This window comes from Arabidopsis lyrata, assembly GCF_000004255.2.
Source record: "Arabidopsis lyrata subsp. lyrata unplaced genomic scaffold ARALYscaffold_2, whole genome shotgun sequence".
In the NCBI taxonomy this organism is placed as follows: Eukaryota; Viridiplantae; Streptophyta; class Magnoliopsida; order Brassicales; family Brassicaceae; genus Arabidopsis; species Arabidopsis lyrata.
Genome location: NW_003302554.1, coordinates 7,825,375 through 7,841,302, shown reverse-complemented (window position 1 = coordinate 7,841,302; position 15,928 = coordinate 7,825,375). Strand labels below are relative to the sequence as shown.

The following is a 15,928-nucleotide window of genomic DNA, read 5'->3' as shown; positions in this document are numbered from 1 at the left end:
TTTTCTTCACTCCGGCCAAGTTTCGATTTCTTGTGGTCGGTCTCAGCCTTTGCTTCAGTGACAGGGTTTTGGAGTTTGTGTGCTGCCATGAAACACATCCAAGAATTCTTCTGACTGCCCCAGATCGTTTTCACGCCATTGGGGATCGGGAATTTGACACAGAGATGATATGTTGAGGCGACAGCTCGCATTAGATTTAGCCACGGCGTTCCCATTATGACGTTGTAGATGGTAGGTTGATCGGTGACCGAGAAGTTGACTATCTTTGTCACCCCGCCGGCTCGGACTGGTAATTGAATGGTTCCAAGCGTCATTAAAGTTTCTCCTGAAAACCCAAGGACTGGCCTCGGGGTCGGAGTTACCTGTGACATGTCGATGTTCATTTGTCGGAGCGTCTCGCGAAAGATCACGTTGATGGTGCTGCCGGTGTCAATTAATACTCGGTAAATATCATGGTCTCCTATCGCTAATGTGACGACAATTGGATCGTTATGAGGCATGTCGAGCCCGTTTGTCTCGCTTTCTTCGAATGTGATCACGTCGTTAGGTCGATCAAAGCATCTTGTCCATTTGTTAGGCATCTCGGCTCGGCGTTGATAAGCTTTGATTGCCGCTACGGTGTCAGGACAGTATGGCGATCCACCCATTATGGTGAGAACCTTCTGCCGCGTACCATCTCGGTCTACGTCTTCCGTTCCCCGGGTTCTTTTCTGAGACTCCTGGTTCCTTGGTTCGGGGTCTCTTCCCGGGTTGGTGTGCTCAGGCTCTGGCTCTGGCTCGAGGTCCTTAAGAGTGACGTTCATCCCGAGCTCTCCAGCTAGGAATTTGGTTGCTAACTTAGCGCTGAGGCTTCGACATCTCGAGGTATGGTGGCCGAAAATTTTGTGGTGTTCGCAATATTCTTGATAATTGCTCGGTGGCTGATCCCTTGTCCAGGTGAAAGACTCTCTTCCTCGCCCACGGCCTCAGCCTCGGCCTCGGCGCGTGTCAATCTGGTAGTTATGGTATCCTGAGAAATTGCGCCCTTCGTGATGCGTATACGTACCGCTCTCACGCGTCTTCTTCTAGACCGGAGGTGTCGCTTGGGCTTTCTCGGTTTTCTCGGCTCGGGGCACCTGCTTTGTTGGCTCATGCCTCTTTGCTAGCAGTGCCATCTCTTCTTCGTGGGCGACGAAATCCGAGGCTCGATGCAGCGCGTCGCGAATTGTTGTCGGTTTAGACAGGTTCAACTCTTTCCTGAATTCTGACTTGTACCAAAGAACTTTCTTCAAAGCCGAAAGAGCGGCTACATCCATAATTCCTTCGACCTTGGCTAGCGTAGATTTGAAAGTTGTGAGGAAATCTCTTAATGGCTCGGTGGGCTGTTGAGATAGGGACCACAGGTCCGCGTCGGAAGTTCCGGGGTCGATGAGCACGGAGTATTGCTTGAGGAACAGTGTCGACAGCTCGTCGAAACTGTCAATCGAGTTTTGTTCCAATCTTGAAAACCACTCTAATGCTGGTCCTTTGAGGTGTCCACGAATAGTAAGCATAGACCTGCATCCTTCTCCCCGGGCTTGAACCTGGCTCGGGCCACGGATATCACGAACGATTTAATGTGACACTTCGGGTCGGTTGATCCGTTGTAAGAGTCAATTTTGAACTTCCCCAGATTGGACATCGTCGTTTCGGAAATTCTTTTGGTGAAAGGCGTATTCCGAGATTCTTCCAAAATTCGGTTGATGTTAGGTGCAGAGGATGAAACGCTATGTATCTGGGTTTTGACAAGCTTCATATCGGCTTCCGCCTTGGCTAGGGAGGCTCGGATCTTGCTAAGCTCGTCCTCTCTTTCGGATTTTTCAGCCCATCTTATGTTTTCCTCAGTTTCTTCATCGTCGGTGAGATCCATTCGCTCGGCGGAGTTAGCTCCGGCTCGGGTGCGCTCGTCTTGCAAATCATCTGGCTCGTCCGTCAAGTCCACTGCGTCTGGCTCGGTGGGATCATCTTGGTTCTCGCGTCTGGTAGGGTCGGCTCGGGTTGCGACTCTGGTGTTGTCGGTTGGTGTCGCGAACGTGAGTCTTGTTGGGTTGATGCCAGGCAAGTCCCTCCGAGCTCGTGGCGGCCGAGTCTGGAAATGCGTGGTTTTTGGTTGCCCACGTGTTGCGATTTCGTCGACTCGCTGCGCCAAGGTTTTGTTAGCTTTCTCTTGGTCGTCAGCTTTCTTCTGGAATTTAACCATCAGGTCTTTCAGTTCGGCTAGGGTCGCTATAATCGTCGGATCGGCTTGAGGATTTTGAGGGTTCGGAGGGTTAGGGTTCCCTCCTACGGCTGGTGGTGTCTGACGACCATCTTCGTTCATCGTCCTTTTCGGTAATCGAGTTCTGCGTCTTAGGGTAAGAGAATTCCCTAGTAATCCCCACAGACGGCGCCAAACTGTGGAAGTCGAAACTAACACAATCGAGATTTGTCTAGGGTTTTAATTTAGGGATACGATTCGCGAGAATTCTCAAAGAACGACATAATCAATTGATACCAAAGATGGTGTTCTTGATATTATTAAGAAAAAGATGACTTTGATCGTACAAGAGTTTGATCGTAAAAGAAAAAGAATGTTTGTGCTGTGAGAGCTTTGCGTAGAGTAAATTCTGGAGCGATATTGCCTCCCCTTCTGCTTGAGCCTTGAGTCTCTTTATATAGGGGTAATAAACCGCCTCTCCAGCGATATTCTCGGAAGATTTCCATTTATCTCAAAGTCGGCTTAGAATATCGCGGATTTAGGATAGTTTCCTTATTCTTCGGAGTTTCTTGGGAGATTTCCTGATTTGAGTTGATCCTTCGAGATTCTTCCTTATCATTTCCGGTTTTATCGGAAATGATCCTTCTTTTTCGGAAATGACGCCTTACCTGGAAATGGTACTTTGAAGACGAATATTTACTAAGTCTTTGCCTCGGGTGACGATGAGGACTTAGCCTCGGGTAACTTGTTTAATCGGCTCGGAGATAAGAGATGCGCAGCTCGGGCTTCCGAGGGAAAGCGGCTCGGGCGCACAGAAGGAGCCAGCTCGGGCATCCTGGCATGAACCAGCTCGGGTACTTTAAGAGAGCCGGCTCGGGTTCACAAGCTGGCTAGCAGATTCCGAGCAGGCTACGGGCGCTTCCCGAGGCGATCGTTGTACTGGCCCGAGGTGAATGGCACCTTGCACAGAGGTGATGGCTCGTTTCCTCCGAAGTGGTTGGTACGCTTCCCCGAGGTGATCCTCAGAAGTTCCCCGAGGCGTCCGAATCCGGCTCGGTGCTAGGGATGAAATCCGACCCCAACAAACTCAGAAATGCAAAATGTATGCAAAAATATCCTAAATATGCAAAGTGAAGATAAATGATGGTGAATGGTATGAAATAGTGATGAAACGATGCTAAAGCGATGACAAATGAATGCTCAAAACAAGTAAAATACAGACTTATCAAAGCTTCACCGCTTGATGAATATAACACTTTGATCATAGCTTGAATTGATTCACATAATCGGAGGGGCTAAAGTACATCTTTAATGGTCGTAATGGTTCAGTTTCATCTCCTAAATCCTATAATCCAAATAAAGTTACATACTCATCTTACAAAACTTACAAAAGCAACAAATTTATCAATTTTTTTCTGAATTTTTACACAAACATATACCATTGAATTTTGCTCCGCTTCTTCATAATCTTCTGGATCCTTATTGGGATCTTCTCTAGACAACTCTTCTTCTTCGCCTAGTACTGGTTCTGCTTCACGCTCGGTTGGAACCGTAGCGTTCTTGGTCCAAGGCAGTTTAGAATTGGACATCTTACGATTCTAAAAACAAAACCCCAACATTCAGACATAACTAATCACGTACAACATCTCAGATTCTAGATTGTGAAAAAACAAAATTGTAGAGAAGAAATTGGGTTTCTTGGATTATCGGATTCTAATCCAAAATTTCTTTTGAATTCCAAAGAAATTCGAATCAAAAGACTAATTTCACTTACAGAGGATGACGAAGATGTCGGAATGAAAGGAGGAAGAAGAATCCCAGATGTTGGTCGAGATCTTTGGTTTTGCGGTGGAGAGGATAAAAGAGGATGAAGGATGTGAGTTTTATTTTGTCGGGTCTGAATATGTCGACAAAGGAAAAGAGGAATCTAGGGTTTTTGAGTTTTGACTTGGATTGAAGAGAAGTTGGGTTATTTTAATCTGTTTAGCTTGGTTAGGTACGTAATAAAATCAAAATATCAAGGTCCCGTATGTCTTTGTCTCCTTTTTCGATTTTAAAAAAATATCAAAATTAAATTAAATGTTATAACAAGAGTATTTGAGAAAATTTTCGGAGCTTGAGGAGCCCCTGAGAATTTGATCATCATTATTTTCTTCTAGGAGAAATCCTCCCCTATTCCACATCATTTTATAACATCATCATCTTGGGCTTTTTAAATTTATATATGGTCCATCTTGGTCTTTTTAAATCTGGGTTATAACCCCAAATGTGCTAGTTTTTTAAATAGGCTTATGGGTTTTGGTTATATTTCTTGATAATCGAGTGTTTGATCTGACCTAGGAAAAAGTAAGAAAAAAAAACTCTTTAGTAGAGCTGGTTCTATAACAAAGTTGTGTTTGGGAGCTTGATTTGGTGATTAATAAAGTTGTAGAAGCTTTGGATAGTTGGTGGGGTGGGTTATTAGATTTCTTCACTTTCTTCATTTGTTGAGACAGCTACAAGATCAAGGATCTGCTGATTTTGGGTATTTCATCAAAATCTGAAATTGATATCTCGAAAGGAAGGTTGATGTAGTTATCAAGGTCTTTGGTGAAGTTTGTTCCTGACAAAGTTTGATCCTTAAAGTTGATATTTGTTGATCTTATGATTATTCAATCGTCACATCAAAGCTTCCAACATTTTGCTATGTCTAGATTACGAAGCTCGGGTATTGATTGATGCAACAAAATGCAATCAAATTTTTGTATATGTACTGAGAATTTGATATGAATTGGGTTTGCAGATTTCAGATTTTGGACTACCTAAGTGGTTCCCAGAGAATTCGCCTCATCACATTGTTTTCCCTATCGAAGGCACATTCGGGTCAGACGTTGAATTCCACAACTACAATATCTTTATGTGAACCTTTCTTCTCGATGTTTTTTAGTCCAAAACCTGGTTAGTTCTTTGTTTTTTCTTACAGGTTCCAGCTCCAAAGTACTTTATGCACGTGATTGTAGATGAGAAGCCAGATGTGTTTGCGTTTGGTGTATTGTTTATGGAGATCATCTTATACCGAAACAATGAATTCTCTACCACGATGAAGGTTAGTTTCTATATATAATACTGTATTTTTGTTTTTTTTCTTCCGATACTTTATCGACAATCAAAAACTGTTTTAAATTTAATAGAAGGCATGAATTTAAAATTTAAAAATTATCAATAAAAATTTCAAATGTGAATACGTTGTGTCTACATAATGTGTTCTAAAGGAAATATGTGTCTAAACCAAAAGAAAACAAACTTCACTTAAACATAGTGGATATAGTATATGAAGTGGAAAATTTCTTTGTAGATGAAACAACCATGACAATCGTGATCAAAATCTCCAGCAACGCACTCGTCATCAACCTCAATTTGAGTTAGTAGCATATCATAGTCTCGGTATTGCCTTACGCTTAACTCCAGAAATAACCTCACGACTGTTCTCTAGGCATTATCCAACAGGTTCAAATCCTTGATTTTTTCAAAGTTGGGTAATATAGTTGGATCCTTCATCTTTTTGCCTTTCACTGAATAGAATCATTCCGTCAACATACAGTGCTTCTGAATGAGTAGCTTTAGCTGCATAAGAGAGCTGAGCAATCCCTGTAGAAATTTCTTTTTGAAATAGTAATCTATAAGACCACACAAGAAAATAACGTGAACATTCCCATTTTTTACACATTCAACTAAGAATTTGATTTTCTTAGGAATCTTATTCCATGGTGGTGGAAATACTTCAGTGAGCTTAAAATTCTTCCACGCGTCTGGGAATTTAGAAATAAGACAAAATATTTTGCATGAAGTGAGGAAAGATATGAAGTCGAGAGAAGAAGATTCTCCAACCTTAATTACCATGTATGACACCTAGCATGTCTTCGGGAAGGTTAGTTCATTGTTGATAACATGGGATTTTCGCCCATATTTGTTATTGTTTTTTTTATGTTTTAGGGATAATTTGGAGTGATTTCAGAGCTAAGAAGGAGTTATTCAAGTATTTATGGAGCCAAGAAGGTTTTAAGAGTTTTTGAGCTTTAAAGACCAAAAGGCGATCAAAACCCGTTTCAAGACAGTTTCTGTACGTCAGAAGTATGGAATCCGTTCGAGGTCTTCCCGGTTACTAAATCAAGAGATCTCGGTGGCTATAGAAAGCTAGAAGAGTCAAGATTCGCTTCAAAGTGGAATCAGAGCTTTGCAACAAGTCGTTAGGAAGTTATGACCAGAAGAGTGAAGACATGTCCAGACCGGCCAGAAGCTATGCAACCGATCTGGAGCTTCTGGGCCACACATAGGCCACATGGGCCTAGCCCGTGCTGCGTCTCACTCTCCAGACCGGTCACTAAGACTTCTCCCTTGCAAGAAACTCGAGTTTGCACTTAAACCTAATCACGGTAACGACGCTTTTACCCCTAGACCTAATCCTTGGTCTCCAAACCCTATAAATACATGATGGAAGCCCTAACCCTATTGTGCCTTCAAAGTGCCTCCACCGTGCCAATCAAGTCTTCTCTGCCCTCGCCGTGAGCTGCAGCCATCGCACCTTGAAGCTTTGAAGAATCACCGAATCTATCTCTCTCTTTTCTCTTGTTTACTCTAAGATCTATTAAGGTGAAGTCTTACCTCTTGTATTCTATATTCAAAGAAGTAATCTCTAAACCCTATTCAGTTCTTAGTCTTCTCTTTCTTATGAGTTTATCAAACCTAACTTTGATGATCTCTTTAACCATGCTAGAGTAGTTTTCTAGTTGGGTTTAAAGGGGGGAATATGACCGATCGTTTAGGTGGCAATATCTAGGGTTCTGTTTGATCGTTTACACTGTACTCTTTCTAAATAAGTTGTTTCTTAATGCATGTAGTTAGATTCATGTCCTAACTCGTGATCCCAAGTGTTTAAATTGCTCACAAGGTTGTTTAATACGCTAGACCTAGCTTACGAATTTGTATCGTGTTATAACAAGCACACACCACTTAGTTATAGGGCTGTAAGGACTAGAATCGAACTTGATCTTATTGCTTTGATATATGCGTCGTTGTTGTGGATGTAGGATTCACACTCGATTATCTTCAAGTATTTTTGTGGAGAAAAACTCTTGTAAAATCAGGAAATGAATACGAGAATTCGAAATGGAAAACAACCAAGAAAAGGAGTAAAGAAATTTATCGAAAGATGAAGTGCAAAATGCCTTGCAAAAAATAGTAAAGAGAGAAAAATGTATTGTATTGCTTAGAAGTAATGAATAATCAGATTCGTCCCTCAAACACATGCGTTTGAGGTTGTTTTTATAGAGAAAACATGATCAATGCGGTCATTTACTGCTCATAATCGCATTGATCCGCATTAATCACGTAAGTTACATTTTGACCGAAACGGCTTGAATTTGAACTATCTTGGGCTTCGCGTGGATCTTCCAAACTCTTTCTTGTTGACTCCGAACTCCTGCGTCTTGACGCTGCCGCGAGCCTCGAACAATATTCTCCTCGCTTCGGCCTTTCTCTATGCGAACTGTATATTGAAATAAGAGCGAACTCCGTACTGGTAAAGATCGAACTCTTTTAATAAATCGAACCGAACTCCCGACTGGTTAAACTCGATTCTCACAATAAAATATCTTTAATTCCAAGAGGATTATTATGTAACAATGACTTGGACAGATCCAAGTGGATCCTACCAAAAATGTGTGGGATCCGACCCCAACATTTAGCCCCCCAAGTCTTCCGAGCTGAGTGCTCGGCTTGGAAGACTTAAGTAAACAGTAATTAATGACTCGAGATCTTTAACATTCCGGAATTATTCCATGTTTTACACTATTACGCTGATCTCGGATAATCAAATGATTTGATATCCCTGATAACCGTCATCATTAATTTTCTAATTTTATATTAATACTGCGGGGAAAACCGTCCCACTTCCCAATATTCTCGAGGCGGTCTTTCATCATACTTTAGGGTTCTAAGAGGTAATATTACTTTTCCATCTTATCTTCTTTACCTAGAGAACTTTCATTCTTATTACAGAAATCATTGTTTTCTTTTTGGTAAAAAATCCTTTTCGTAAAATGTCGAACCTTTCTTCCGAATTTTGCGAATACGAGGCTGACGATCTCGAAGCTCTCATGGGTGAAGGATCCGGACCTCAAATTCAAACCGGAGATGGGTTTGATCTTCACCCCCAGAGTGAATCAACTATTGATTCTCTCAACGATCTTCGTAGATTATGTCTCATCCCCCCCCTGAGGTAGAGATGGTAGTTCCGGAGCCCTTCGAGTCTCCGGAGTCGGGGCGAGTGTGGATGTAGGATCCACACTCGATTGTCTTTAAGTATTTTTGTGGAGAAAAACTCTAAAATCAACAAATGAAAATAAGGATTTGAAAAGGAAAGTAACCAAGAAACTAAATAAATCGAAAGAGCTTGGCAAAAATAAAATAGTAAAAAGCCTTGCGAAATTGTAAAAGAAAGAGTATGTTGTATTGCTTGATCGTAAGAGGTAAAAAGTTGTTCCCCTCCTCAAACACATGCGTTTGAGGTTGTTTTTATAGAGAAAACATGATCAATACGGTCATTTACCGCTCATAATCGCATTGATCCGCATTAATCATGTAGGTTACAATTTGACTGAAACGGCTTGAATTTGAACTATCTTGGGCTTCGCGTGGATCTTCCAAACTCTTTCTTGTTGACTCCGAACTCCTGCGTCTTGACGCTGCCGCGAACCTCAAACAATATTCCCCTCGCTTCGGCCTTCCTTTATGCGAACTGTATGTTGAATAAGAGCGAACTCCGTACTGGTAAAGATCGAGCTCTTTAATAAACTGAATCGAACTTCCGACAGGTCGAGCTCGATTCTCGCAATGAAACATCTAGAAATCTAAGAGGATTATTATGTAATAATGACGTGGACAGATCCAAGTGGATCCTACCGAAGATGTGTGGGATCCGACCCCAACATTTAGCCCCCCAAGTCTTGCGAGCTGAATGCTCGGCTTGGAAGACTTAAGTAAACAGTAATTAATGACTCAGGATCTCTAGCATTCTGGAATTATTCCATGTTTTACGCTATTATGCCGATCTCGGATAATCAAATGATTTGATATCCCTGACAACCGTCATCATTAATTTTTTAATTTTATATTAATACTACGGGGAAAACTGTCCCACTTCCCAATATTCTCGAGGCGGTTTTCCGCTAAATAAGGTTAAATGGAACGACGGCTTTTACAGCAGCGTACATTTACCCCTAAAGCTTTTACCAAACCAGAAAAAGAGAAACCTCTTAGTAAAAGATGTCTTCCCCAACCGTCTATGTTTCGGAAAACGAAGATGACAGTCAAGGAATCCCTGTTCCCAGAGGGGATGAAGTCTTCATCCAAAGGGGAGACAAATTTAGTCCGCATTTCAAGTCTCAGTCGACCTCCGCTTCCCTTGGCGCTCTTCGCCGCCTTTGTAACATCCCCCAGGAAATTGAATTCTCTCTTCCTAGACCCAACGAGTCTCCGGAAGTGGTGCGTGAGGGTTACTGTTGTGCGTACGAAGTCTATTTCAAAGGTTGTGGTTTGTTTTTTCCCGTACCGGAAGTTCTTCTTTTATACCTCCTCCACCTAGGGATTGCCTTTCCCCAAATGGCCCCCAACTTTCTTCGATACGTTCTGAGTACCCTGACTGTTTCGGTAGAAGCAGGGTTTTCCCTCTCCACCAGCAAACTCTTAGGGCTATTTCGAGCCCGTGAATCCGCAGCAGCGGGTATTTTTTCTATAAACCTTATCCTTGACCGTAGCCTGATCGACGGAATGCCCTCGAATGATGGGCCTTGGAGGAAATACTAGTTCTTTTTTCGAGTCAATCCCCATTCCGTTCAAGGTCTTTCCGGTCTTCTTCTCGCCAATTGGTCGGCTAAACTTGGTTAAAAATCCAACCTTTACTACTTTCCACTGTATTAAGTAAAAGAGATAGAATTCTTTACCCAATACTTTGTTTCAGGGAACCAAACGATCCCCGGCCCAACCGTTGATTTCTTGTCCTTCTTTCGAATCGTTTCCGAGGGTGAAACAAATTGGAATTCCTTCACCCTTCAACGCATTCATAAAGCGGGGCTCACCATTAAAGACGGTCAGACTCACCCCCTCGATCCTCCTCCCGAGGAGAAAGACGTCTCGAGCCTGAATGCTCGAGATAAAAGAAAGATGCAGGCTGAAATCAAGGCTCTTAAGGATCAGCTATCCGAAATCGGGAGAAAGAAACGGATAGCTGCAATCTCCAGGGTTGGGAACTTCCACAGGAAGACCCTCTTGGTTGATGACGGTTCATTAGAAGCAGCCCTGTCAGCCGCGGTGGATACTCATGGAGGCGAGATCCTTAACAACCCTCCAGTTGCCACCGCAATTTGCCCTTCCGAACCAGGGTGTGATGGAGAAATAACCTCCTCTCCTTGTACAAAGAGGAATGCTCCAGATTCCGATAATCTATCAAACGAGAGACTTAAAACCATGAGATTAAGTTCTCCCCCACGAGTCTCTAGCCCTCTACGTTCTGTTTCTCCCTCTTCAGAACCTTTAAACTCCGAGCTCCCTCTTCCGGGAGACAGAGTAATTTCAGAGGAAATAGATGAGCCAAGATTGGAGGCTCCCCTATCTCAAGGACTGAGTGTTAGGACTCAAAATCCTTTACCCGCTTCGATTTCAGGTAAATTTTTACTTAGAAAGCGAGCATTAGCAAAACTTGCCACATATTGCATCTATTTTATTAATCTGCTATTCTCCTCTGCTTCGCAGGCGGAGAAGAGAATGGAGACATCTTCCGAAGTTTCCAAACCAGGGAAGGGGCGTCCCTTCCTCCTTCTTCGGTTTGGAGGCCGAAAATCCGTCAGATGTTCGCCAATCGAGCTTGCTACCTATCCCAGGTTTGGATCTTTTAGATTATGACAATCTCCCTTCCTTAGGTAAAAGCTTCTTGTCTAAACGACACGTTTTTTTTTTACTCCGAAGGCGTTTATGGAGACTAATGGAATGATCTTCCATTATGAGAACCTTCTTCATCAAGCGAAGAGAGAGACCGCAAAGGCTAAGAAGGAGGTTGATGATCTCAGATTAGCCAACCAATCCGAGCGACTTGAGCGGGAAAAAGCACTCGAGTCATCTTTTGAAAATATGAAGAAAACTCTAGCAGCTAACGAGCAACGCATCAGAATTGCGAATCCTGAAAGCGATTCTGCGAGGTCTAATGCTCTTCGCTTGGAGGCTGAGCTAGAGGAGAATAGGTTTGGACACGATTCTAGGTTTGCAAGTCCTAGCCCGCCAAAGAGGTTTTATGAATTGTGAGAGATGAGCTGATCAGGCTCACTTGCCTTTTTTAAAGAAAAAATCTTAATAAGTATTTTTCCTCGGTCTCTCGAAGGCGAGGATGGAGCTCGGCTTAAGTTTTATTTTTATATCGAGGGATAAGATTTATAATTCATGAGAATTTTTTCATAAATACGACCAGGCAATGATTTCGATCGTTGCCCATGATGGCTTCGGAATCGCTGGGCCGTGTTTTAATTGGATCTGAAGCCTGCTCCAACAGGCCAACAATATATAATTATTTTTAGAAATCTGAACCTCTTTCTCTTTTAAAAGGAATTCCGAAAGATCACCATAGTTCATTATAAGAAAAAACTTGAAAAATGTCGCTGTTTTCTTTCAGATCAAGCTCAAGAATAACAACTTCAAGTGGGAACCCATTGTTTGAGTCCGAAGACGGATTCTCTCCAAAGGGAGTTATTCACCCAACGTTTTTTCATTTCCGAACAGGGAAGAAAAGGGTCAAATGTTATGACTTCCTGGAAAAGGTTCCTTTTCTAACTCTTAGTCTTCTCAGAAAACTATAACTTCCTTTCTTTTGGTCATTTGACAAAATGTTCGTTCAAACAGATCGTCGGGAGACACAAAGCTTTATGTGATAAGAGACAAAGAATCGGAAGGAGGTGCCGTGCTCTTGATGAGCGCATAAAGAGGATGGAAAGAGAGATTCTTCGCTTGGAATCTGAACCGCACGAATGGGAGAGGAATGGTCTAGACATCGTGGCCATAATGCTTACTTGCCTCCGATGATTCCTCCGCATGCTGGATAAATTTCATCGTTTATCCTTGGCAACCGGTGATGGGTCCTCTTTTGTTTCATGTTCCTCAGAGTTCCGGAGACTTCCGATGTTAAGAACTGAAGAAAAAGAGGAACCGGAGACAAAAATTGTTGATGACTTCTCCGGCCCTTTTGATATCTTCTGACGAGGGGCTATCCTCGGAAAGCTGTTCGGGATCTTCCACCTCGCTGGAGTCATTATCGGGCGAAGACTTTTGATCGAACACTTTCCTATTTATGTTTGTAAAATGTCACTGGTCTTGAAACCCAGCAACATTAATTACATTTTCCCTTTCGCTATAAATTCGCCGACTTATTCAAATCTCATTTAATGCGTTTAATCTAGGGAATATAATTAGCAATTAACTCGATTACATTTTCCATGAAAATCGTAATTTCAGATTTGGGAAATCGTCAATTAATCCTCTTAAATGCAATCGAATAATTTTTCGAGTATAAAGTGGGTGTAGTCTGTCATTGAATTTCAACAACGATTCTACAAAAATGTTCAAGGGAGGTAATTCATCAGAGAATCCTTCAGACTTGTTCAAAGTGATGAGTGTTGATCCTTCGAGGACTTCGGACATCGAGCTTATAAAAGCAGGAGAGTCTGGCGAACCAAAAGATTCACAAATATTGAAGAAGGGAACTAGCATTCAGGTTCCGATCGTTTTAATCGAGAGATTGTCGCCTCAAGATCGTGTTACGGCTGAGGAGTTTATCAATAAGGTATTTTCCATCCTAGTGATTAACTTCTTTTTATTATTGCTAAACGTAGCGTTTCTTCAGCTTATCACTCGGCATGACGAGCTCGAAGATGAGAAAAAAAAAGATTAGGAAACGGATAATGGAGCTAGAGAAACGTCGCCTCGATATTTCTCGCGAGCATCATCGCCTCGAAGCCCATCCTTCCGATTCGATCGAACTGGGACTTCAAGAGTACGGAAACATGCCAGGTTGCATTATGAGCATCGTTGACTTCGCTGGTCAAGGAGCGGAGTTGTTCCGTAATTCAAGACCCTTCTAGATCCAGTCTTAGCTTTGCAAGAAATATTTATTTATACATTGTTCGCAACGTATCTTTATATTCATGCTCGAATATCGAATTTATAAAAACAGGATTCCATGGATGGAATAATATTTTTATTTTTATGTTATAGCTGGACTCGTGACTAGCGAGCTGCCTACGTACCCAGAATAGGATCAAGACAAATCGTAGTTCGAATGTGTTTGCTTTAGCAATAGAACTTTTTCAAGTTGATTATGTTCCAAGGCCTTTGAACGGGATTTCCACCAAGGTCTTGTAAACGGTATACACCGTTTCGGATTTTTTCAGTGATTTGATAAGGGCCTTCCCAGTTAATACCGAGTTTTCCAGCTCCTTCTTCTTTTGTGTTATCGAACACTCGCCTTAAAACAAAGTCTCCTACATTTAAAGGTCTGTTTTTCAACTTTGAGTTATAGTAGCGAGCGGTCAACTGTTGATAATTATGAAGTCGAATAAGGGATTGGTCTCGCCTTTCATCGATTGTGTCAAGAACATCTTCTAATAATTTAGAATTCGATTCTTCGTTAAGTGGAGCTTCGCTTCAGCGCAAACCTGTCAGCTCGGCTAGGACTACGCACTACAGGAAATGTGGGTATTGATAGCACTAAAAGATAGCGGTTTTTATGTCTCTGCTATATTTGACTTGATCGTGATTTAAAGATAGCGTTTTTTGAATTGTAAACGCTATAGATGATTTAAGCGGGACATGCTGAAATTGACGCGGCCAATTTTCGGGTTACTAAAGTTTAATTCCCGCTATTGAATCTGTTAAGAGGGAAAAATGTGAAATTTTGGCTAAGGCAAAATAAATTAAAACAAGAAACATCACTTTTTCATTTTTTTCTTAAGGCAAAATAAACTTCTTCTCTCTCGATTTCTCTCGATTTCTCACAGTCAACAACACATCTCACTTGATTTCACTCGAATTCTCACAATCTGCAACTCAATCTCAGTCGATATCTCTCGATTTCTCTCGATCTCCAACAGGTATGTTCATATTCAATCGTAGCAAATCTATCTTCTTCTCGTTCTCTGAATGTCAATCTCGATCCTCTTATGTGTAGTCTCAATCTCTCGTTCAATTCAGCATCTCGTTCGATTCAGTCTCTATTGTTTTTTCTTAATCTCAGTCTAGTACTTCGATCTCTGTCTCAATCCTTCATTGTCACTTTACATCGATCTTCATCCATGTAAGTCGAATTTGACATTTATGGTGACATTGTGTTTGGGTTTTGGGTATTTGTCTCATGTAAAGTTTTAATTTACATCGATGAATTTTTTTCTTTTGCAGGAAGAGCTTGGTGAAACTTCTGTTGAAGGTTTATGAGTTTCATTTTGATATATCAATTTTAATGTTTTGGTAAATAATTGATATCTAATTGATCTCTATGTGACTGTTCTTGACTTCTTGCAACTGAGTTACGCTCATGAGAATAACTGAGTTACATGTTTTGGCAAGATGTCGCTTGCCTGTGATCTTGTGGTGTCATCCAGGTAAAAATACACCGGTTGTGGTACTTCCATTTGTACTTCGTTTGTATAGCTTCCACATTTACATGTTGCTGTTTTTTTTTATCTTTATTGCAGGAAGTGGAGATGTGATTGCCCGCTCATCACAACCTTTATTTGGTTTGATGATGAACATGAGGAGGTATATCAAAGTTATTTTATGACCAGATTTTTCATGATAATTTAGTTTCTTATTTGGGTAGGAGAAAAAGATACTCGCTTGTTTCATATGTGCAAGGTGGTTAAATATTGATACTTTGTTTTGATCTCATAGGAAGCTTTATATCGTAGATGCACTTTAAGTATGTTCTTAGGTTCTTCTCTTTGGCAAAGTCTGCATTTTTTGTTTTGGACTGTTTTTTTATTAGTGCGATTAACATAGACTTTCATGTTTTTACGGGAAGCAGCAAAGGAACAATGATTGTACAGGAATGGGATTAGTATTTAGCCAAGTTTTGGCAAGTTGTACTGCCGAGTGAAAAAGACACACCTGAGGCTAACTCCGACCACATCCTGTAGATTTTGTAGAATGGAAGAAAAGTTCAATCTTTTTTGTAGAGTTTTAGGTCTTCATTATTATTTTTGTTCAGTCTTGATAAAGCTGTGGAGCTAAATTATCAGTGGATTGCATTTGATGATGTTTGTTACCATGTTCAGGTGAAATTTTTCACTCTTAAGATTTGTATAAGATCCATATGCTCTTGTTCAGTTTTCTGATTTTATGAGTTTGTTTGATAGGTGGCAGTGAATAATGCAAACCTCTTGTTGCTTGTGGTTTCGTTACCAAATCCACCACCTGAAGCAATGTCCTTTGATGGACTTCCATTAGGAGCTATAGAAGCCATTAAAGCTACTTACAGGACTGGTTTTCAAGAGGTTGAAGTATTGTCTCATATCACATGGAAACCCAAATGGGGAATGATCTTCTCTGATATCAAAAAGAAAGTCTGCAGGAACTGCGAGGTCTCTCAGAGATCAACGATGGCTATTACAATTAGTTTAAGTGTCGAACACTTTGTGTTTT

General features: G+C 41.4%; 1 protein-coding gene and 2 long non-coding RNA genes across 7 annotated transcripts; all 3 read left to right on the top strand.

Annotated features, from left to right (window-relative positions):
* The first annotated feature begins 4,516 nt into the window (after positions 1–4,516).
* LOC110230956 lies at positions 4,517–6,904 on the top strand. 4 transcript variants are annotated; one of them, XR_002334049.1, is made up of 5 exons: positions 4,517–4,922; positions 4,998–5,077; positions 5,178–5,300; positions 5,947–6,122; positions 6,210–6,904. It is a non-coding gene; the product is annotated as an uncharacterized LOC110230956 (long non-coding RNA). The 4 variants fall into 4 exon arrangements; XR_002334047.1 differs by having other exon boundaries at positions 4,998–5,300; positions 5,947–6,094; positions 6,188–6,904; XR_002334046.1 differs by having other exon boundaries at positions 4,998–5,300.
* Positions 6,905–9,517: 2,613 nt separating this feature from the next.
* LOC110230910 lies at positions 9,518–11,548 on the top strand. The gene is made up of 4 exons (XM_021035156.1): positions 9,518–9,974; positions 10,212–10,913; positions 11,003–11,130; positions 11,216–11,548. Exons 1-4 carry the CDS (start codon positions 9,518–9,520, stop codon positions 11,546–11,548), a joined length of 1,620 nt encoding a protein of 539 aa, XP_020890815.1.
* A 2,559-nt stretch (positions 11,549–14,107) lies between these two features.
* LOC9324362 lies at positions 14,108–15,639 on the top strand. 2 transcript variants are annotated; one of them, XR_002334002.1, is made up of 4 exons: positions 14,108–14,382; positions 14,687–14,889; positions 14,983–15,046; positions 15,495–15,639. It is a non-coding gene; the product is annotated as an uncharacterized LOC9324362 (long non-coding RNA). The 2 variants fall into 2 exon arrangements; XR_002334001.1 differs by lacking the exon at positions 15,495–15,639 and adding an exon at positions 15,312–15,322 and having other exon boundaries at positions 14,112–14,382.
* The last annotated feature ends 289 nt before the right edge of the window (positions 15,640–15,928 follow it).

Bases quoted from the DNA above. Each gene is read 5' to 3' on its own strand.
- LOC110230910 (XM_021035156.1), top strand. From the start codon at position 9,518: ATGTCTTCCCCAACCGTCTATGTTTCGGAAAACGAAGATGACAGTCAA. The intron at 9,975-10,211 runs GTATTTTTTCTA...ACTTTGTTTCAG, and splicing joins CCGTGAATCCGCAGCAGCGG to GGAACCAAACGATCCCCGGC. The intron at 11,131-11,215 runs GTTTGGATCTTT...TTTACTCCGAAG, and splicing joins GAGCTTGCTACCTATCCCAG to GCGTTTATGGAGACTAATGG.